The following is a 21,979-nucleotide window of genomic DNA, read 5'->3' as shown; positions in this document are numbered from 1 at the left end:
TTTCAAAAATATCTCTAACTTAAGGAACACGCCGCAATTTTACCACAGTAACCAATGAGGAAATGCATTTAAAGACTTTTTGTGTGTGTGTGTGCAAATTTAGGAAAACAATTCCTATAATCATAAGAAATCCACATTAGCAAGAGAAATGATTTATAAAGGATTAAAAATGCTGTAATTCCTAACTATCAACAATGAACTATTCTTATTAAACCTAGTTGACAAAATAATTTCTCAAAATAGCTGAGATTCTTGACCTGATGTGAAATTTTGTTGCCAACAATAAGGAACTCCCATGTTTCCCTCAATAATGGACTACCTGCCAGTTCATCATTATCTTATCTAAACAGTGTTCAAAAGTTGTGCCTAAGGTCTGGAAGCATAAGAGTCGTCATTTTCAATCATTTCAAAGTTAATACAGTTAGTTGACCCTTGAACGTGGGGGTTGGGGCACTGACATCCACACAATGGAGAATCCACGTATAATTTTCGACTCCTCTAAAACTTAACTACTAATAGCCTGCTGACTAGAAGCCTTACTGATAACGTAGTCAATTAACACATTTTGTATATTATATGTAAATAAAGTTAGAGAAAAAAAAGTTGTTAAGAAAAACATAAGGAAGATACATTTACAGTACTATAAAAAAATCTGTGTATAACTGGAACCATGCAGTTCAAACCCTTGTTGTTCAAGGGTCAACTCTGTAAGGTTTCATATGTTAAGCAGAATAAAACAGTAGGTTCTTTGGCCTTCCAAGTAAGTCTGCGCTCCTATAAAGCTATGCCTTAGAGTGGAACGATTATGCTAGCTATGGGGCATAGCATTCAGAACTAGAACCAGAGTCACAGATGGCTACACCAAAGAAAGATGTGTGGGGGCAAGCTGTAGTATATCTGTTTCCAGCCTGTTAGTGTAAAATATTCTTTTTGGAAGATATAATTTTAAGTGCCTCATTGTCCAATAATCTTATAGCCAATAAAATTTCACCATCTCCTAAAAAAGATTCAAATGCAAATGACACCCATCTGATCAAAAAGGCTTCTGTATTTGGGGGAAAAAATGCCTGGATAAACTGTAAACTAAGTACTATGGAAGATAATACCTTAAAAACAACAGGAAAACAAGGAGCAAAGTAGGTAAGAACAGAATGCATAGAAGGCAGCCAGTCATGAGGTTAGATTTTACTACAGGATTTCTACATTTCTTTTTGGTTCTAAATTCCTATTATTTACGGTTTATTATACACTGAATAATTCTAAGGGACATTTTGTGTTTTCCACAGATTCTTGGGCAAAACAATAGTGAAGAAAAAGACAATGTGAATGGTGATCTTAGATATCTAGAATAATACTATATATTCGTACACTGCTTTGCTATTTCAAAACATTTTGTTTACACGTTACATTTAATCCTCACAAAAATCCTGTGAGGGAGATTACTTATTATTTCTACTTTACGGAAAAAGCTAAATGTGAGACTGGTTAAGTGGCTGGAAAGATATCTGCCTATATGTTACACTAAAACTGAGAGTGCAAATAACAAAGTCAATTTTAAATTTTAGTACAAAGGTGGGAAACAGGAGCCAACAAACGTCCATTAAGAATTAAGTCAGCTAGGGGCACTTGGGTGGCACAGTTGGTTGAGCATCCGACTTGGTTTCAGTTGGAGTTGTAATCCTGGGGTCGTGGGGTCAAGCCCCACGTTGGGCTCCATGCTCACCACAGTGTCTGCTTGGGTTTCTCTCTCTCTCTCTCTCTCTCCCTCTGCCCCACCCCACCCCCCAATAAATAAAATCTTTAAAAAAAATGAATTAAGTCTGCTAAATGAACCAATCTTTTTTATTTTTCTTTTCTTTTTTTGAGGAAGGCAGAGGCATTTATTCCTTCCTGCCTCCCCATCTCCTTTAATAAAACTCCTACATGGAATAATAACCCATAACAATTTTAAGTATTTTTCATCTACTAGGCACTATACCAAGCATATGAAAATGAATTACCTCCCTTAATCTTCCCAACTCCTCTATGATATATACTATTATATCAATTTCATAGGCCAGGAAACTGAGGCTTAGAGAGAAAACTCAAATAATCAACTTAGAAAGGAGTGGCTTTGGGATTCAACCCAGGCAGTCTGACTGCAAGACTAGTTCTTCGATTAGTTCTGTAGACCAAGTTAACCTGCAGATATGTCAACCATAATCTCATCAAAGCATTCTAAATACCACTGAACATCTGAGGGCCCATTTCCTGCCATCCACCTTGCTAAATACTGGATATACAAGGTTGAATGATATACTCCCTACAGAAGACTCTCATAAAACTTTTCATCCCTGTAAATAAAATAGATTAACATGAACTACATTACAGAACGGTAAATTCCAAATATTTTCAATATATGCACTCAAATTGCCTATCTGGTGATGTATAACCTTATCTCGATACTTTCTCCAGCCATAACAAATTTCTTTAGTTTGTCCACAAAGGCACACACAAAAGGAAAACCCCTAGGCAACGACTATCCCAGTGTTCTCGGCTTGGAATATGGATCACTTCTAGGTTATTCTGTCTTCCTCTAATGGCTACATATAGATGCAATTTCAACTAGAGAGGGGCTCATTATATCACACTGAAATTATCTGTACAATTAGCTGTCTTATCAACCTGACTGTGAGGGCAGGAACCCTGTCTTGTTCATAAAAACATCTCCAGTGTCTAACATATACTAGGTCACTCATTACATGTTTGCTCAATGAAAAGGTACTCAGTGATATCATAGGGTTTGTCCTTATTACAGCTTGGGTTTAACAGTTTTAATTAATATGTGTGTTTATGTCTACATATATGTACACACACACATACATGTATTTCCTTGTTCTTTTCACTGAAAGGGCCAAGAAGCAAAGAGTGTACTCAGTATGCAGATTTAAGTCTCTAATACTACTATTCCACTAAGCAGGGCTCCTTGGAGAAACGGCTGATTCCAAGGCTGGGACAAGATAGGTATACATAAGCTCAGCATTATCACATACCAAAAAGGAAGTACTCAAGAAAAATGAAGGGAGTGGGGGAGGTGAGGAGTGAATAAGCAGAGCACAGAGGGGTTTTAGGGCAATAAAACTACTCTGTATGATACTACAATGATGAGTACATGTCATCACACATTTGTTCAGACCCACAGAATGTACAACACCAAGAGTGGACCCCAATATATATTATGACTTTGGATGATGTTGATAGAGGTTTCTTAGTTGTAATAAATGCATCACTCTTGTGAGGGATGTTGATAATGGAGGAGGCATGAGTGGGGACCAGGTTTTATGGAAAGTCTCTATTTTCTGCTCAATTGCTGTGAACTTAATATTGCTCTAAAAAAATAGTCTATCAGAAAAAAAGCAGGTGTGTGTACATTATAAAAACACAAGGACGAGCTTGAAGGAGCTCACAATGGCCAAAAATGGGATAATCTAACCACAAAAATACCACTGGGGGGAAATTTGTGAGTCCACACTGACAATATACAAATACATGAAGAGATAAGGCAGACTTTTTTTTTTCTTTAAAGATTTTATTTATTTGAGAGAGAGAGCGAGCACTGAGGGGGGGGGGTGTTCAGTGGGACAACCAGACTCCCTGCTGAGCAGGGAGCCCGATGGGACTCAATCCCGAGACTCCAGGATCATGACCTCAGCCGAAGGCAGTCGCTTAACCAACTGAGCCACCCAGGAGTCCCAGGGAAGGCTCTTCTTTACAAGGCCAAATGTGGAAGGAGTGCTAGCTAGCACTGGAAACTCATCATAATCTATCAGAATAAAGATCAGATCATGCAAGAATCACCAGTGGATGCTAAGGCTACAGAGAAATTCTGATCGCAAGAGTAAGATACTCGCATGGTCTTGAAGTGCTTCCCATAGACTGCTTATTAGTTTCAAGGGAAGGGGGAGAATAGCAATTAATTATGTAGTAGAAAAATGAGACACCACCTTGAGATGATAATCAAAATTAAATTCACCAATGAAAATATAGATGGACACTATGTACACCTCCAAATCTGGTAGCTTGAGATGGCCATAACATAACTTCTATAGTAGTTTGGCTAAGAATGCATAACTTGAGGCTAATCACATGGAGACATGACACAAAACCAAAATGAGGAATATTCTATTAGAAAAAGAGAGGGCTGTATTTTTAATGTCAATGTCACAGAAGACCAAAGAAAGACTAGGAAAATGCTCACAACTAAAAGAGGTCAGAGACATAATTAACAAATGCCAATACCTCATCTAAGGAGGCATCCTGTACAGAAAAGAAAAAAAAATGCTATAAAGGACATTTTGGGGTCATTTAAAAATTAGAATACAAATGACAGATAAGATAGAAATACTGTATTAATGTTAAATTGACCAAAGATAACTGTACTATGGTTACACAAGAAAATACCCCCAGCGGCGCCTGGCTGGCTCAGTTGGTATAGCATTCAACTCTTTATTTCAGGGTCGTAAGTTCAAGCCCCACATTGGGGCATAGAGCTTACTTAAAAAAGAAAAAATCCTATTTCTTAGGAAATACGCACTGAAATATTGAGAGGTAATGGACCACAATTTTGTGACTTATCTTTAAAAGGCTCAGAAAAAGTGTGTTTGTGCACGTGTACACACATGAGAAAAACACTAATTATATAATTCACAAAGATCAAAAAGCATGGAATGCTTTACTCATAACATCGTATGTGGATGAAAAGGGAAAACAAACCTGAATAGGAGATGGCTTTTCCCAGCCCATTTCAAAAATTCCCATCAGTAACTCCCGTTTCAAACAGTAATCTTCAAACTCATTTCCTTTTGTGGAGGTCACATCCTAGTCAAACAAAACAAACAATAAAATAATAAAGTACAACTGTATTCCTTTGGTAGTTTCTATGCTTAAGAAGGTTTGAGAGATTTATTCTTCCTCTACCCCATTTAAAATATAAATATAGGCAAATGAATTCTCTGTCTTGATCTATATTTGAAGTATTTCTACGATATAACTACTCTTTAACACACACAGGCCGCTTAAAAATTGTTTTGGAGAAAGGCCACCCCATGGTCATATTCTTCTGAGGACTGGTTGAATACTGTTATTTCTATGTGAGTATCATGCTGTGTACTACAAATCACAAGATGTGAAGTCAAACCCTAACTCCACCACTCACTGCCTGCAAATATCCTATTCTAAATAAAGATTTCTCAAACTTAGCACTACTGACATTGGGCCAGAAAACTCTCTGTTGTAAGGAGCCATCCTGAAGAATCCCCCTAGTTGAGTTTAACCAGCTGTAATAATCAAAAATGTCTCTAGCTACTGCTAAATGCCCACTAAAGGACAAAAATCACCCCCACTTGGGAACACTGGGTTAAGAGAATCTCTCAACTTCCTTGTCCTCATCCACATAATAAGGATAATACCTAACCTGACTCTTACTATATTGCTGGGAGCAAAAGAAAATTTTGAGAAAATGCCTTGCAAACCATGAAAATACTCCATAACTTAGATAAAACATACAGATGTATAAATATAGTATTTAATATAGACACACATTATTGTATTAATATAATTCCTCCAAACTGTGAAAATCTTTGGCAATTCATCATATATGATCCATACCATTTCAACCACTTCAACCTAAAGAGTAAACACACAGTGCCTATTATTATTAAATAACTACTTCACTTTTAGTTTCCACACCATTTTTCCACTTGAATTTTACAATCAACTTACCGAAGTTTTGATTCTTAGATCCTTTGGAGGGAGTTTTAAAGTCTTTTTCCAGTCATCACCAGGTCTACAGAGAATACAGTAAAATTGAAGCATGAGAATTCATAGCATCACTATTCTAATAATACAAAGATGATTCACCACAATTATAATTAAGTTCGTAAAAGCACAGTAAGTTTAATATATTGTCATTTACTTTGAAATATAGTTAACAGAAATAAACACCATTAGAAAAACTGCTCTTCTTACGAAAGAACAATCTAGAGAGAATAAAAAAAAATAAAAAATAGAAGCAATGTAGTATATATAGTGCAACTGTTGTCAAAACTGGAAACTCCTGTGTTTTATTTGACATAAGTAGTGTGTTTTAATTTAAATTAGTTGCCAACATTTAAAAATTAGGAGATTTCATATAAAAGTCCAGATTCTGGCTTCTCTTGGGGAGGGGGGGTGAGGAAGGAAGCTTTAGCAACACTAGTTCCAAACTTCTGCATGTCAACAATTTGATAGAGGTTAATAACTAGGCGCTTAAATAAAGCAGTAGACTCCTTTAGATAAAGCAAGTATCTTCTCACGTGGCACAGTCTCCTGTAAGCATCTGAGTTTCTAACTTTTGGTGACTAATTAAAACCGAGGGCTCTAAAGTTTCAGACCCGAGGTCAAGCTCTGACTCTACTCATTATTTTTGTGACTTTCCAGCAGTTACTCTTCTAAGCCTCCAATTCTCTCATATATAAAGAGGGTTGAGAATTATACCAAATAATTTACATAAAGTACTTGGCAGAGTTCCTGGCAAAATAAGAACTCGGGGGGCACCTGAGTGGCTCGGTTGGTCAAGCATCTGGCTTTGGTTCAGGTCATGGTCTCAGGGTCCTGGATTGAGCCCTACATCAGGCTCTGTGCTCAGTAAACCCCCCCCTCCCCCGCCAATAAATAAAATCTTAAAAAAAAAAAAAAAAGAACTCAGTATTAGCTGTTAATGACTATCTCTCAATCTTTTTTTTACTAAGAATGCTTGAAACCAAGAAAATAGAGTAAAATTCTTTCTGGTCAGGTAAAAACCTCAAATAATACTCAAAAAAGTGGTCAATAAAGCAGATAATGCTTTCAACTGTGTCATCTTTAAATAAAAGTTTTCACTGATTTCATTATAGCAACTCTTACATAATCAGAGCCCCCAAAACATCTCAAGAGTCTTCATTTAGAAAGATGAGCACTTATTTTACTTAAAGCTAGGTCCCACATAATTTAAGATACTCTAACACGGATAACTATTTGCTACCAATTCCAAGGGTACCAAAGCCTTTCACCTCTGCGTATGTAATTAACACATCAAAGTTTCTGAGCAAAAATGTCAGTTGAACATCCTAGTAGGCCAGTTTGCCATCATCAAATTCAATATAAAGTGAATAAAAATGCAGAAATACAATGGAAAATCTTACCACAAGGAATTTATAACCTTAGAGGTTAAAAGACCCAAACTATTTAAAATGAGAAAATAAGTGATAGAAATTAAGTATTAGAAGAGTTCTGAAGACAGTGATGGGATCTAGGAGCCTTCATAGAAGACATGACAAACTGAGATTTAAAAAATAAAAAAAGGGGCGCCTGGGTGGCTCAGTTGTTAAGCATCTGCCTTCAGCTCAGGGTGTGATCCCAGAGTCCTGGGATCGAGCCCCACATCAGGCTCCTCTGATGGGAGCCTGCTTCTTCCTCTCCCACTCCCCCTGCCTGTGTTCCCTCTCTCGCTGGCTGTCTCTCTGTCAAATAAATAAAATCTTTAAAAAAAAATTTTTTTTGACAAACTGAGATTTAAAGAACCCACAGAATGAAAAAGAACCCATTAATCCCAGGCAAACCAAAAAAGAAAAAACAAAACCTATTGTCTGAAATCAGAATTTAAGTAGGAAATAATGAAGCAACACAGCTTTATGCTTAAAATTAGCCTAAGTTTTGCTAGCCTATTCATATTTTGTCAAGACAAGCTACAATTTAGAGAATATTCTTGATTTCTATACAAATTAAAGCTTAAAATATGCAAAAAACCCCCAAAACCAGAATATGCATTAATACCAATTCTCCCAATGACCAAACCAATTCCAATGGAAATTAATTCTTTGAGGTTACTAGCAAACCACATTCAAGTAACCATTTATAAGATATTCTGGTAGCTTGTAAGTGCTACTTTTCTTTAGGAAGTGCTTTTTAAGCACGGAAAAGACCTAGGTTGTGATATAACACACACCTTAGTTCAGTGAACCAGTTTCAACATCATATGAAGATTTCAAGAGAATAAATCAGTCTCTATGGCTAGATATCAACAATAAAGCCAAATGTGAAATGGGGTCAAGAGTCTTCAATGTTAATTTTCTATTAACTGAATCTTTAGTGATAGTTATCAGTAATAATTTAAAGTGTACACTTAGATGACAAACAGCACATTTAAAAGAAAAAATATTCTGTAGTAAGATGAGGCTCTTAAGTTTTTAGAGTCAACAAAGGGACTTGGGACTATTCAGTTCCATGCATTTCCAAGAGTTCAAAATCTTGAAAACCCTATGATATATAACGGCTTGTAATTCTGTGTGTATGTAAAAGGAGAAAGCTTTCTTTTTTAAGTAGAAAACTAAAGTTTCATAATCTTAAAAAAAAGTTATGGATAAATTTTCTACCAGTGAGTATGTTTGGATTCAGAAGGCTAGGCCAGTCTTTAAATTTAAAACTTGAAATTGGCTTTAATTGCCATTTAAACTATGGTAAGGTACAATTATAACACTAGGGAAAAAGCCATACTGGCAAAAACAAGATGAATCTAAGCCAATTATGAAAGCCAGATATGTTTCAAAAGTAATGTATACAAAACTACAAATATCATCTGTTTGTTAATGAACCTGAATTATGACAAAAATACATTATTCAATTGCAAATACCCACCCACCATAAAACAGTCATCTGTCTTTTCTTTCCAAACAAAATGGTTAAAATAAGGTTTAAAGTAGTCTTTTAAGTAGTCAACAACAAAGTAGCGAAAAGATATCTCCTTGGTCTCCCAAGTGTGTTTATTACTTATTCTAACACTTACTTAATAGTGGTGGTCATACTCTGTGCTTGCTGCTGAGTGCCATTATTGATTGTGTTGGTATTTTTCAGCTGGTTCATCTGTTGCTGTGTCTGTGTGCCCCCTCCTCCGGGGCCACCACTGGGCTTCACAGGGCCCCTCAGCTGACCATTTTGACTGGATAGACCCATTATAACAGGGTTCTCTGTTCTGGCCGTGCTCATGCTGTATTAATTGTAAAGATGTCTCTTTCAAACTTCAAAACTTTTGAAAGTCAGTAGAGAAACTGTAATAACAGTTTATTAGGCTCTCCAAAACGAAGAGATAAATATAAGTCTTGCTCAATATATGAGTCCTTTATTGCAATGCAGGCAAGCACCTGTAAGTCTCTGAACGGTAAGCAGCAGTAACTTGCTCTCATGCACCGAATCAACTTTTTATTTTTAAAAAGCCCTCTAACAAGGTTGAGTTATATATCTGAATTCACTCACTTCAATCTGAAACAAAGAGAAAGTTTAATTAGCAAACACAGGAAAGTTAGAAAAAACTTTCCCTTTTACAAGAACCCCATTAAAGGAAATCACTATTAAGGAAATAAGAACACAGATATACTTAGACCAAAACACTAGCCAGGCTAGGAAGAGACACAAAAAGATGAAATGCCTCAAAAAAAAAAACACCAAGCCAACTGAGACCAATCTCAAACATTTTAAATTGTCAGTTCAAAGTAACCCAGAGAAGATGAGGTAGAAAGATATTGTGATTAAATTAGCATTAGCTGTCAAATAGCAATCTCTTCCTTTCAGTTTCCTCCCTGATGAATTCTCTCAAAGTCCCTGCCACCTCTAAAAGTCAATGATTCATTACACTTAATTGCATTACAACTCAATGAAGTATCACACAATTTTATTAATGTAAATCTACCTATCTTGGAACAAGGCAATTCATTATTTTTTTTTTTCTTCTATTTCTGACAGCAACTGAGAATTCTTGAAATTAAGTAAGCTTCTGACTTAACTTTATGCTTTCAGGAAAAAAAACCACATTTGTGCCTTTATGAATTTCAACCATAGAGGTTCAACTTTATGAAGAAAAATAAATTGTTTTCTCTCTTAAATTTTGCCCCTTAAAACTGAAGCAGTCGAGATACAGACATGTCTACATATCAAAATCTTTCTCTTGAGAAGCAGCCATGAAAACCTTTAGCTACCTTAATAAAATTTGAATACTAAAAAAGTATTAGCTACATACATTTCAATAACACTAAAGTGTATCCTCACTTATATTTGCTGTTATTAAAAATATCTATAAGAAAACAAAAAGGAAATTGCCTGTGTTTAAAAAAAAAATCTGTGAAAGACTAAAACACAATAGTAACTTTAACCAAACTTTCCAAGAAACTCAGAGTACTAATTAATAGTTGTTTTAAAAAAGAACTGGCCAATCTCCGCCATTTTTAATTATTCCCCAAATCACATTCTTATTTTGAAATGTAAATAAAAATAATTTACAAAGACCACAAAATGAAGGACTACTCTTCCTCCGTTGGGTTTGTTCTTTTTTAACTCCTTTATATTTCTTACCAAAAAATACACTAGTTTCTTAATTAATGATAATTTTCCCCCCCAAACACCAAGGATTCCAAAGCAATAAATCTTTTCAAAAAGACAACTGGTTATGTCTTTTTTTTAAAAACTGAAAATATAGTTGCTCAGATGCAAATCCTGATTATCACATACACGAAGCTGTATATTTCTAAGTCTCTTAGAATCTGATGCCTTACACAGACCGTGGTTAACAGCCACCTAATTTCAGTTCAAGGTGGTAAATGGTTTCCTGTATTGACATGTTTATATTACGATCAACAGTATCACGGAGTTCGCACAAGACTTGTTTGTTTGCCAAGCACTAAGAGGATGAAGAGGGCAACCTCTAAAGATTAAATGACATCATTATTGTCCCTCGAGCTCTTAACATATCTCCTATCTCCCTAGATCCAAAATGTGACTATTACTCCCTTCTTACTTGAACCGAAACCTGCACTGCAGCTTTATGTCTCTGAGAGGGAAATATTCCTCCTACCCCTTCCCAATTTAGACATGCAAGTTAAATTCTACATTTTCAAAAATACGAACGAAACGTAGACTAGTTGGGAGGAGCCCCTTGCGGAGTTAATTACAGCACTTCCCAGATTGTAGTTAGCAATTGACAGTTTCACACCCAAAGCACTATCGTCATCTCAGACGAGAGCTTTTGTTTGCAAATGCAGCGCAGTTTCTCTAAGCTTGGTCTGCAAGTTGGAGGGACTGTTTTATTCTGAAGGGAAAAGGGGAGTGTGGTCGAGAAAAGGGAGTGAGCGATGAGGGAAAGAAACAAGCCAATGATCTGAGCCCCGTAACTGTGGGGCAATAATTTCTTGCTCCCCCAATACGCCCCCCACCCCGAACCACACACTTCTCGTCAAACCCCTGTGACCATAAACACAAAAGGGTTGGGGCCCTACAATCGCAGCTGCGCCACAACAGCAGGGAACCAACTCCGCGGGCAGGAAACAATAGGGACTCCCCCTATAAGGCCCCAAAGAGAAACCCTTAAGTCAGAAAGCCCCTCCGTTTCCTTCACGACTCGGGGGCTCCAAAATCACCCTCTTGTTACCGACCTACGAGGCCTTATTCCAAGCTAGCAGCAGTGGGTCCTCTTCCAAAACGAGCCCTCCGACACTGCATATCCCTGCCGCCCCCTATAGGGCCGCCTCGTACCCTATAACCTCCACCATCCCCCTAAGTCCTTGCCGCCTCTGTGGTCCCACATCCCCTCATCTTCCACAAAGCTCCTCTGAGTACTTCGCCCGCTCCTTCTCCGGACCCCGCCGCACACGACATTCCCATATTCGAGTCTTCTCAGGCGCCCCCACCCCACACGGCTGCCGCCCGCCGCCCGCCTTCCTCCTCGGGGCCCGGCCCGGACAGGCCTCAGGCCTCCACCTCCGAGAGCACCCCTCCCCGCCGGCCGAGGGGCTTCCCGCGGCCCCGACCGCACTGCTGACCTCGACCCCACCACCTCACCCCACTCCCCGCGGCTCGGGCCCGAGTCCTACCACCGAGGCCACTCCCGCTCGGCACCCTCGGTCCTTTATTGTTGACTCGAAGCTCCCAAAATGGCGGCGGCTCCTTCCTCCTCGGAAACCTCCGCCCGCCCCCACCCGGCCCCTAGCTTCTGCCTCCTCCTCCCGCCCCCGCCCCCGCCTCCGCCCCACTCCGGGGAACGCTCCGCAGGGCCGCCTGCACCCGCTGGCTCTCCCGGCCGCCCGGCCCTACCTCCGCCACTGCCCGCTCTCATGGCGCCGCCGGAGTCGCCGCCCGGGCTGAGCTAACTCGGCTGCTCTGCCCCTCCCCCGCCCGCCCGCCGCCCCCTCCCCCTCTTCTCCCCCTCCCCCTGCCTGTCCGCATGGCGGCGGCCGCGGCTCCTCCTCCATGCAAGATGGCGAGAGCTCCGCCGCGGCCGCCGCCGCTCTCGCTGCGGCGTCACGGCCTCCCGGCTTCGCGGCCGGAGGAATGTGGGCCGGGGAGCCTCCCTGAGGAGAAAATGGACGGCCGTACTCTCACATCGACGGGGGCCCCCAGTGACGGAGACTCGAAGGGGAAATACGGGTTCCTTTCTGAGTGGGGAGAAGGGCGAGCTTTTTCACAGCTGAGGAGAAATGAGTGGGGAATGGTGGCCTGGAAGAGTCCACCCTGCCTTCGATCCCCGCAAGTGGAAAGCGGGGGTTGTGACCAGAGGAAGAGCTGCTTGCTCCCGAGCAAGGACGCGTTCCGAGAACGAGGCGTCCGGGTCGCGGCTCGGGGACGGGAAGAGCTGACCTGACGTCCCCCGCGGGCCGCGGAGGCTGCTGCAGGACCGCGGGGGGGCGGGGGGGGGCGCGGCCGAGCCCCTCCGGGCGGGCCTCGGTCCTGGAAGGCGCGGAACTAGTGGCCCGGAGGCGCCGGCGCGCGCCCAGGAGTGGGGGCCGGAAGAGGGGCGACGGGACGGGAGGGTGGGGGCCCGGGGCTGCGACCTTCCCGGCCCTGGAGGACCAGCCTCCCAGACAAGGCGGGGGGAGCCGGCCTCCCCGACAGGAAGGGAAAGCTGCTGAGGAGTCACTTCTCATGGAAATAGGAACCAGAAGGCAGCCGAGGGCGATTCTTTCTCCGGCCTGATACTCACTAGAAAGCTACTTCTGTGTGTATCTGTAATCTGTCCCCATTAAGTACTTGTCATGTCCTAAAGTCTCCGCTATCCTTAACAGAAGTATCGGGAGCGCTGTTTGGTCCCAGGTAAGACAAAAAATCCGAAGCTAGGAAGCTGGCCAGGTCAAGGGAAAAGAAAAACCTGGATCTCACCCAGCTGAGAGACTGACTGTACAGGACAATGGCCACACCGTGTGTGACAACACAACTCCGACCCCCCAATCTCTGCGGCAACCGGCCCGGGGCAGCCAGACCACGGCCTCCGCGGGGCTCGGCCCAGAAGGAGCAACACTCTGCTCATTGACTGCCAGCTTCCCCAATTTTTGCCCCTGCTTCCAACGCGGGGCCAATCAGAGAAAGCCAAATATGTTGCCCAAACCAATCACATCACACGCCCCGCTTTTAGTTAGCCTGCCTCCTGCTTCCTCATGCCAACAACCTCCAATCAGAGCGTGCCTCGAGACTTCCTGTTCGCACCGCCTGCCTTTGGAGTCTCTAACCAAACTAAGTGAAGGTGGCCGGCTCCCTTGCTTCGCGAGCTCTGAATAAACAGCCTGTTCTTGCTTGGTCGTCTTCGTTTGTTTCCACACAGCCAATGGAAAGGTGGTAGAAAAGTGTGAAAAGCCTGTTTTTGAGACTATCAAGAAGGTTCCGCTTACAATTTTTTAAATTCTAAACTTGTAGCATGTCATCGCCCACCCGGATTTTTTTACACCACCACTCACGTAAGGGAATAACCCTGCACCTTGTGCGCATCCTAGAGAGAGGATGGCTGTTGTTAACAAATTGTTAAAATGTGAGGCCTTGTTTGCCTCAGTCTTTCCAAGTAGTAGGAATGTGAGGGGAAGGAGGGTAGGAAGTAAGTGGGAGGGAGAGGAGCCTAAGGATTTAAAGCGGGCCACTGCCTGGTGGTGGGTTTCTTTGCCTAGGCCACTGAAGAAATGAGACGAGGCAGAGGAAAGGGGTTTGCGTTCACAAATAAGTGAATATCTTCAAAAGGGGCCTGATTGAAATCATGACCAAAAACAAAAGGAAGGAGGAAATATGAAATATCGGTTCCCACTCTCACCTAGGAATCCTGCCAGGGCTAAAACCTTTAATCCCGCATAATGTTCTTGCAAGACACTCAGATATCCTTACAACTTAGCCCTTTGCAGTTTTCTGGTGAGAAGCATAGATGGTGCAGAATTAAGCTATGAATCCTCAGATCTTTCTATGGGGTTCAACTTAAGTGGTTGGTATGTTCAATCCCAGTATCTCAATACATGTTTTTCCTTCTTAGTTCAAACAGATTAACGAGGATCATAGAAAATATGACACTTTAGGAATACAGATGAATTCTTTGATAATGTACACAGTATCTTTATATTTATGAATTATATTTAAAAATATCACACAGGGGCACCGACTCTTGATTTTGGCTCAGGTCATGATATCAGCGTTATGAGATGGAGCCCTGCATTGGGCTCCGTGCTGGGTGCGGAGCCTGCTTAGGATTCTCCCTCTCCCTCTGCCCCACTTTTCCCCCCACCCCTGCTCTGCCCCTCTCTTTAAAAAAAATCACACAATTCTAATCCTTTGGCTTTTTAGTTAATATTGAATATAATAGTTTGGGTGATCTGTGGTAAATATGGCTTCTGGAGGGTGTGTTGTTCCCAGGGAGGTCACCTATTAATTGTAGTAAAGCACTTCCCAAGATGTATTGGTCATTTCTATTTTGTTTTTAGTCACCCGCTCTTCCCTGGTACCCTACTTTTTGGGTTTTGAACTATGAAGCTGTTAGCTAAAATGTTGGGCCTGCATTGCTGGCAGGCTCCTAGAGAACTGGTCTGTAGGAAAGATATTTTTAAAAAGAAAAAAGATTCATGCATAGAATTGAGGTTTTCAGCATCTCTGTTTAAAATACAACAGAATTTTTTTTTTTTTGGTAAGTCCTGAACTGCGACTAGAAAATGCTATTTGGAATTTGATCACAATAATGGGTCCTCCCAGCAAATATTGTTTGCCAGTCTCATGTCCTGTCCTCATTTACCTAAAAATAACCAGAAGGGAAAAAAATCACAGGTTAATTTATACTTGATTTCATTTAAACTTCCATTTAAAATATTTAGAATCTAGAATTCCAAGTAATTTCAACCTGGAATATATACATCTGTGATACTATCTTAAAAACCCCAAATGTTTTCAACATGCTAAAATGGATTTCACACTTTTAGCTTTCTATGAGTTTTTTTTTTTAAAGGAAACATGATAGTTGGGGTTTTTTTTTAACTCAAACTACTTCATTCCTTAGAAGGAAAAAGATTTGTCCATACCATATCCTCAATAACATGTTTATATCACACCTGCCCAAGCTTTATAGTACAGCGTTTCTCTCTTTCATGGTTTGCAGGATAATATTTTGATTTTCCAAAAGAAGGTTCAACAGATAAACTTCTCCAAATATGCTTAAAGCAACATCTGGTATTCGCTAACCAAGACTAAAAGCTAATGAGCCCAAGATGCCAAGTACCATTTTCTTTGGACCCATCGCAGGTAAAAATTGCTGCTTTAATGTATACACCTGAAGGAAATGAAGCAGCATCAGCCTACTGAGGGCTCAGCAAAGCGATCCTCAGAGAGGCACAAGTACTACACAGAAGTTAATGCATACTAAGCAGATGTCTTTAATCACCGAGAGACCACACCAGGCACATTTTGTTGGAATAAATGTTCCACTTCCAGAATAAACTGAAGTTGAAAAGTAGGAAAGCAATATTACAAACAGAGAGGGAAGTGGGTGGGTTAAACACATTTTCCCCAAACTGCCAGCTTTAGTTGCAGAATTCATATTCCCTTTGACAGAAAAAATCTCTCCATTCCCAGGGTACCACCACCAGCTAGCTCAGCTCACCAGATTTCTTTTGGTCTCGTTAGGTTCCAGCATTGTTCTGGTCACCACCCAGAGAATCCTAGCTATTCATTTTGCCTCTACGGTTCTCCTAAAATTACGGTGCACCAACAATTTTAACTTACTGATTAATTTGAAAATAATGTGTGGCTAGGAAGACACTGAAATCTGAAGACCAGTTCTTTAGGTATAAATTTAATTTGGTCGACTCAGATCAAAGAAAGAACTTACACCATTCCATCTATGATGCCTTGATCCCCTTGGGTACTTTCTGAATTAGTGCAGGGGTGATCGCGGACAGGTAACGTTGATGCGGGGGTCCATGGCAAACTGTGGAATTGTCACGATATTGGTATGTGTACAATGTCTCCTTTGTACCCAGGACCTTGTAACAAAATTATGTTTCTTTTTTTTTTTTTAAAGATTTTATTTATTTATTTGACAGAGATAGAGATGGCCAGCGAGAGAGGGAACACAAGCAGGGGGAGTGGGAGAGGAAGAAGCAGGCTCATAGCAGAAGAGCCTGATGTGGGGCTCGATCTCGTAACGCCGGGATCACGCCCTGAGCTAAAGGCAGACGCTTAACCGCTGAGCCACCCAGGCGCCCCCAAAATTATGTTTCTGAATAACCTTCTCTCTCTTTTTTAAATTTATCTATTTATTTTAGAGTTAGAGCTTGCACGTGTGGGGAGAGGGGCAGAGAGAGAGAGAATCCTCAAGCAGACTCCCCACTGAGCAAGGAGCCCAACACGAGGCTCGATCCCATGACCTATGAGCTCAGGGCCTGTGCCAGACGTCCAACTGACTGTACCATGAGGCGCCCCTGAATAACCTTCTCTTGCAGGGGTAGCAACAATCATGACAAGTGTCCCACCGTGATTTCCTGCCACTAGTCAACTTGCAGAACCTTTTATTGGTCTTTGAAAATAGATTGTGATCTTAGGTATGAGCTCTGGAAAGATACCTGATAGTGAAAGAGTGGGTAATCTCCTCAGTCCTGAGTGCCAAGGTTGGATTAAGTACCATCTGTGGCTACCAGGACAAGACAGGGAACACGGGGAGAAAACAGCATATCAGTGTGGAAGTCTCCCTGGTGACTTTACCTGCTTGATGAAGTAGAACCATTACTCTTCATCATGTCAGGCACCCCCTACATAACCCTTTAATGTCTCCTGGTTCCTTTTTCCACCTGGAGTCTGTACTCCATTGACAGATTGGGACTGCCAGAAATGTGCCCACCCAATTTGATTTCCCACTCTTCCTCCAATCCATTTGGGGCTCTGGTCTCTTGATTGGAGACCCATCCCCTCACCTTCCCTTGAGAAACCCTCCCATTTTCTTTCCTCTGAGCCTATCTAAAACCCATTCAAAACCCAGTAGATTACCACAAACTCCTACCCTTCCAACCTTCCCACTCCCTTGCTCCTACCCAACCAGACCTCAGGTTCCAGAGTCAGTCAGATATGGGTTCAAATCCCAGTTCTGCCACTTATTAACTCCATAAACTTGGGAACCTTTTTTTTTTAAATATATATTTATTTAAGTCATCGCTACACCCAACATGGGCCTCCAATTCACAACCCCGAAATCAAGAATCACATGCTCTTCTGACTGAGCCAGCCAGGTTCCCCAGGAAACTTTTCTGAGCTTCTAAGCTTCATCTTCGCCATTTATAAGATGGGGATAATAGGACCCAGAGCTATGTAAGAGTGACTGAGAATTTGTATAAATCCCTTATTTTAGTAGTTGGTAGATAGCACTTAAAAACTTACTTGGTATTGCTATTATTATTTTATTAGATTTTGTCTGAATCTGTTCTTATTCTTTCTTTTTTAAGATTTTATTTATTCATCTGAGAGAGAGAGAGCAAACATGAGTGGGGGAGAGGGGCAGAGGGAGAAGCAGACTCCCCACTGAGCAGGGAGCCCAACACAGGGCTCGATCCCAGGCTTAGAGCCTTACCAACCTCAGATACACAAGCACCAAGCTCTAATCCCACAGCTTCTTCTCCAGGAGTGTTGGTGCTGGAGAGAGGCGTGTAACCAAGCTGATTGGCTCCACAACGAATTCCTGTCCCCACACCTCAGCTGAGCCCTTTCTGCAGCTCTGCAAGCCTTAACTGGGGGTTCCCAATCATGACTACTCATGAGCGTCAACACAGGCACTTTAGGAAACACTGGGGCTGGGGCCCCAGCCCAGAGGAATGAAATCAGACTCCTTGGGGCTGGGGATCCAGCATCATTTCTTGTCTTGAGGCTCCCAAAAAGATCCTAATGTGCAGCCAAGGATGAGAACCACTAACTCTTATAGGACATTTTTTTCCCTACAGCAGCATTCCAGATCTCTTCTATCCATAGCCCACCTTCAAATCAAAGCCTTACCAAAGAAGCTTCATTAACTTTCCACCTCCCTCACACAGACTTCTGATTAGTCCCATCTTAGAGGAAGTATCACACCTCCTGTCTCAAGCTAACCGGGCCCTGACATCTATCCTTTCTAAATAACATAGTCCATCGGTTACCACCTTTCCCTTACATTTTAATATCTCCCTCTCAGCTGGTTCTTCCCTTTAACCTGGATTCACCCCCAACATTTTCTCCATTCTAAACAACAAACAAAAACAATCTTCCCTCACTCCTATTACGTGCAGCGTGGGAGATCAGGGAGGAACTAGCATTCACTGAGGGCCTCCTAGGGACAGGCATCAGGCTAGGTGACATCCGTTCTCGCTCTAGAATATTACTTCCGTTTCTGTTTTTCCGCTGTGACTGCCTGCTCATCCCAAACCCCACGAGTGGGAGGTTGGCCCTACTGACCTTCAGATCACTGCTGGGATAAGACTACTCTTGTGATTTTGTTTTCTTTTGTCTTTGAATTTCTTGGTCCATCTTATCATTCAAGTTTCAGATTAAATGTTACCTCCTTTGACATGCCTTCCCCTGGCCGTGCTTTTTATTTATTCATTTATTTATTTTTAAAAGATTTTATTTATTTATTCGACAGAGATAGAGACAGCCAGTGAGAGAGGGAACACAAGCAGGGGGAGTGGGAAAGGAAGAAGCAGGCTCACAGCAGAGGAGCCTGATGTGGGGCTCGATCCCATAACGCCAGGATCACGCCCTGAGCCGAAGGCAGACGCTTAACCGCTATGCCACCCAGGCGCCCTGACCATGTTTTTTAAAGTAGTCCCCCCTACCTCACTCTTTCTTTACCCCATTAAGCTACCTGAAATTATTTTGTTTACGTGCTTATTGCCTGTGCCCTCCCTTGCAGCAAGCCCAGCTCAAATCCCCTTCTACCCTGGGGCTTCTCTAATTCATCCCAACTGTTCTTTTGTGTTCCCACCACTTCAAGGTCTTTCACTGCTAAGGTGATACAACCTGGGTTGTTCAGAACAGTTTGGGTTTATGCTTGGGTTTGTCCTCAGTAATTATTAATGGTGCTCTTGTTGATTCTCAAAAGTATCACAATTGGGACAATAAGTTATATAACCGCTGTATTTATAGCCCTGAATCATAGCCATTTGTACACATGCCTAATTTCTAAACTCATTGAGGACAGGAACAAAGTCATGTTCATATTTCTTTCACCAGTAACACCCAGTAAGGCACTTTGTATAAATGTAGTAGGAGCACAGAAAGTGTTTGTTGAATCGGATTGGATGATACATCAAAATGCGATCATGTATGTGAAGAGTCTGGTACAGTATCTAACACAAAGTGTGTTAGGTTAAAAAAAGATTCAATTGATCTTACTTTTCCTTGCCCCAGATGACGCCACATGTCATGTCTTTCAACCTCTTTGTTTGTAGACTGTGCCACACAGTTTAGTCCCCAAGCACACTCTGGCTAGTTTGCTTTGAGTTTTTGTGGTCTTACTTCTGATTTCTGCTAGATTGGAAGCTCTTTGAAGACAAGTATCATGTCTTATAGCAGAACTAGGTCTTCTGTATAAATTGCTTGATATTGACATGCTCAGTACTAATTGTGTTATTTTGCAGGAAAGAGTGAAAGGATGACAATGATAGGAAATATTAGGTTAGGTGTCCACAGTCGGTAGACCTAAAATCAAAAATTGTTGTCCCAACTTATAGATGCATGCCTCTTCCTCCAGCCAGCAAAAGTAGGAGCTCCAGATTCCTTTACTCCTAACATTTTCAGTAACTAAAAGGGCGTAGGTTCAAATGATCAAGTAGTGTTTATGCAAAAGCATAATGTCTTTTGGAAGTGAGGAAGAATGAAAACTATACATAGTGTTGAGATCTGACTTCGGAATAAATAGACCTGGGTTTAAATTCCTAAGCCATTTAGCCTCCTGAAACCTGTTTTCTCATCTGTAAAATCAGGATGATACATCTGCCTCTGGGGTGATTGTAAGAAGAGTAAAGGAGAAACATACGTAAAATGCTTAGCATAGGGCATGACTCATTGCAAGCCTCAGTGCTATTTATTTTTATAGTGTGCTGTCTGGCCTGTTTCGATGTTAAAGGTAGGGTGGCTAAAAATATAATTGTTATCAAATTTTCAGTTAAACCTTGTTTCGAATGTCAATGATGAACTATAATTCTTGTCCATTCATTCAACCACTATTCTTTTGTCCATTCACTCATTATTCATTCATTTATTCTATGCCAGGTACGCAGTAAATGCTTATGAAATGCTGTTGAATAAATAATAGAGTGATAATAAGTAACTTGGGGGAAATTCAGATTTGAGGGGTGGCAGGGTGCCTGGGTGGCTCAGTTGGTGAAGGGTCTGACTCTTGGTTTTGGCTCAGGTCATGATCTCATGGTTGTGGGATCCAGCCCCGCGTAGGGCTCTGTGCTGAGTGCGGAGTCTGCTTCAGATTCCCCCTCCCTGTCACTCACACACTTTCTCTCTCTCTAATACATAATAAAATAAAATAAAATAAAATAAAATAAAATAAAATAAAACAAAATAAAAAAAGATTTGGTAGACGGGGATATGCCCAGGCCAAGATATCAGTCTGGATGACAAAACGTCCTGGGACTAGACCCAGGACATCACACTGGAGGCTGAAGCTGCAAATCCAGCCTCCTCACCTATGGAGAGCACAACCAGAAATACATAGCATTCCTTCAAGTCCTCTGCTACGTACGCACGGCCGATGACTGCCTCGTTCTTCATGGAAAAAAATCAAGGTCATGGCGCTCAGTGTTCCTCAGTTTCCCTTCCCCATTTCTAGACTCATCGTCCACAGACCTAGCCTTACCTTCTTCCCTGACACCTCTTCCCTCCAGTACCCCAGGTGGTGCGAAGCACTCCCACCTCGATGCCAACACCGCGCAAATTTCTATTACTGTGCAAATCAATCGGTATCAGAGTTAATTTGGCTGTAGGCTCGCCTTCCACAGGGACTGGGTGTACCTGTGCCTTACTGTCCTCTGTATGCCCAACACCTAGGACATGGCCTGGCATCTGGGAGGTGCTCAGTAAATGGTTATTAAATGGGCTCCTGAGTCCACGGCACCTTCCCTTTTGTCTCCTCCTCAAAAATAATCCTGCCCAAAGGCCCACATATTATCTCAATCTCTGCTTCCTCATCTGAGATTTTCCCCTCATCTCCCGTATCCAGTCCATCACCAAGGCCTCTGGGTTCAACCTTTAAAATATTTCCTGTATCCGTCTCCTCCTTATTACCCAGTGCCTCCGTCTTCATCCACAGAGTTGCCTTTCCTTGGCCTGTTGACTGTTGCAGTGCCGAACCTAGGCCCCTTCTTTACCCCCTCTTGCATTACCCTAATCTGTTTTCCACACAGACTTACTGATACATTTTTAAACGTAAGTGAGAGCATCACTACCATCAATTTTTAATAGCTTCTCAAAGAGCTGAGAGTGCGCTCCACAGTCCCAGCCCTTGGTCGGCAAGAACCAGCGTGATCTGAATCCCGCCTACCTCTCCTACTTCGGCCCATACTGCCGTAGCCACCGCGGCCCTTGGGACTTCTTAGATAACCTAAACTTCTTTCCCACCTCAAGACTTCTGTACCTACTATTTTCTCTATCTGAAGCTCTCCCCCCACCTTCT

At 41.8% G+C, this 21,979-nt stretch overlaps 1 protein-coding gene across 4 annotated transcripts in view; it reads right to left on the bottom strand.

Moving 5' to 3' along the window:
• Nucleotides 1–12,214, bottom strand: part of DDX6 (DEAD-box helicase 6) — a 31,472-nt gene extending 19,258 nt beyond the window's left edge. For 2 of the 4 annotated variants that reach the window (XM_040631154.1, XM_040631151.1), the window contains exons 1-4: nucleotides 11,913–12,019; nucleotides 8,840–9,312; nucleotides 5,761–5,824; nucleotides 4,753–4,857 (exon numbers count right to left, since the gene is read on the bottom strand). In XM_040631154.1, the coding sequence (XP_040487088.1) occupies nucleotides 4,753–4,857; nucleotides 5,761–5,824; nucleotides 8,840–9,039 (369 nt within the window). In that variant the 5' untranslated portion in view covers nucleotides 9,040–9,312; nucleotides 11,913–12,019. Of the gene's footprint in view, nucleotides 1–4,752; nucleotides 4,858–5,760; nucleotides 5,825–8,839; nucleotides 9,313–11,880; nucleotides 12,020–12,132 lie in introns of those variants that run through there. The other 2 variants (XM_040631152.1, XM_040631153.1) reach the window with 2 other exon arrangements.
• Nucleotides 12,215–21,979: the final 9,765 nt, after the last annotated feature.

This window comes from Ursus maritimus, unplaced genomic scaffold (genome assembly GCF_017311325.1).
Source record: "Ursus maritimus isolate PB19 unplaced genomic scaffold, ASM1731132v1 scaffold_16, whole genome shotgun sequence".
NCBI classification, from domain to species: Eukaryota; Metazoa; Chordata; class Mammalia; order Carnivora; family Ursidae; genus Ursus; species Ursus maritimus.
The sequence above is the reverse complement of the archived record's forward strand: the minus strand, read 5'-3'. Positions and strand labels throughout refer to the sequence as shown.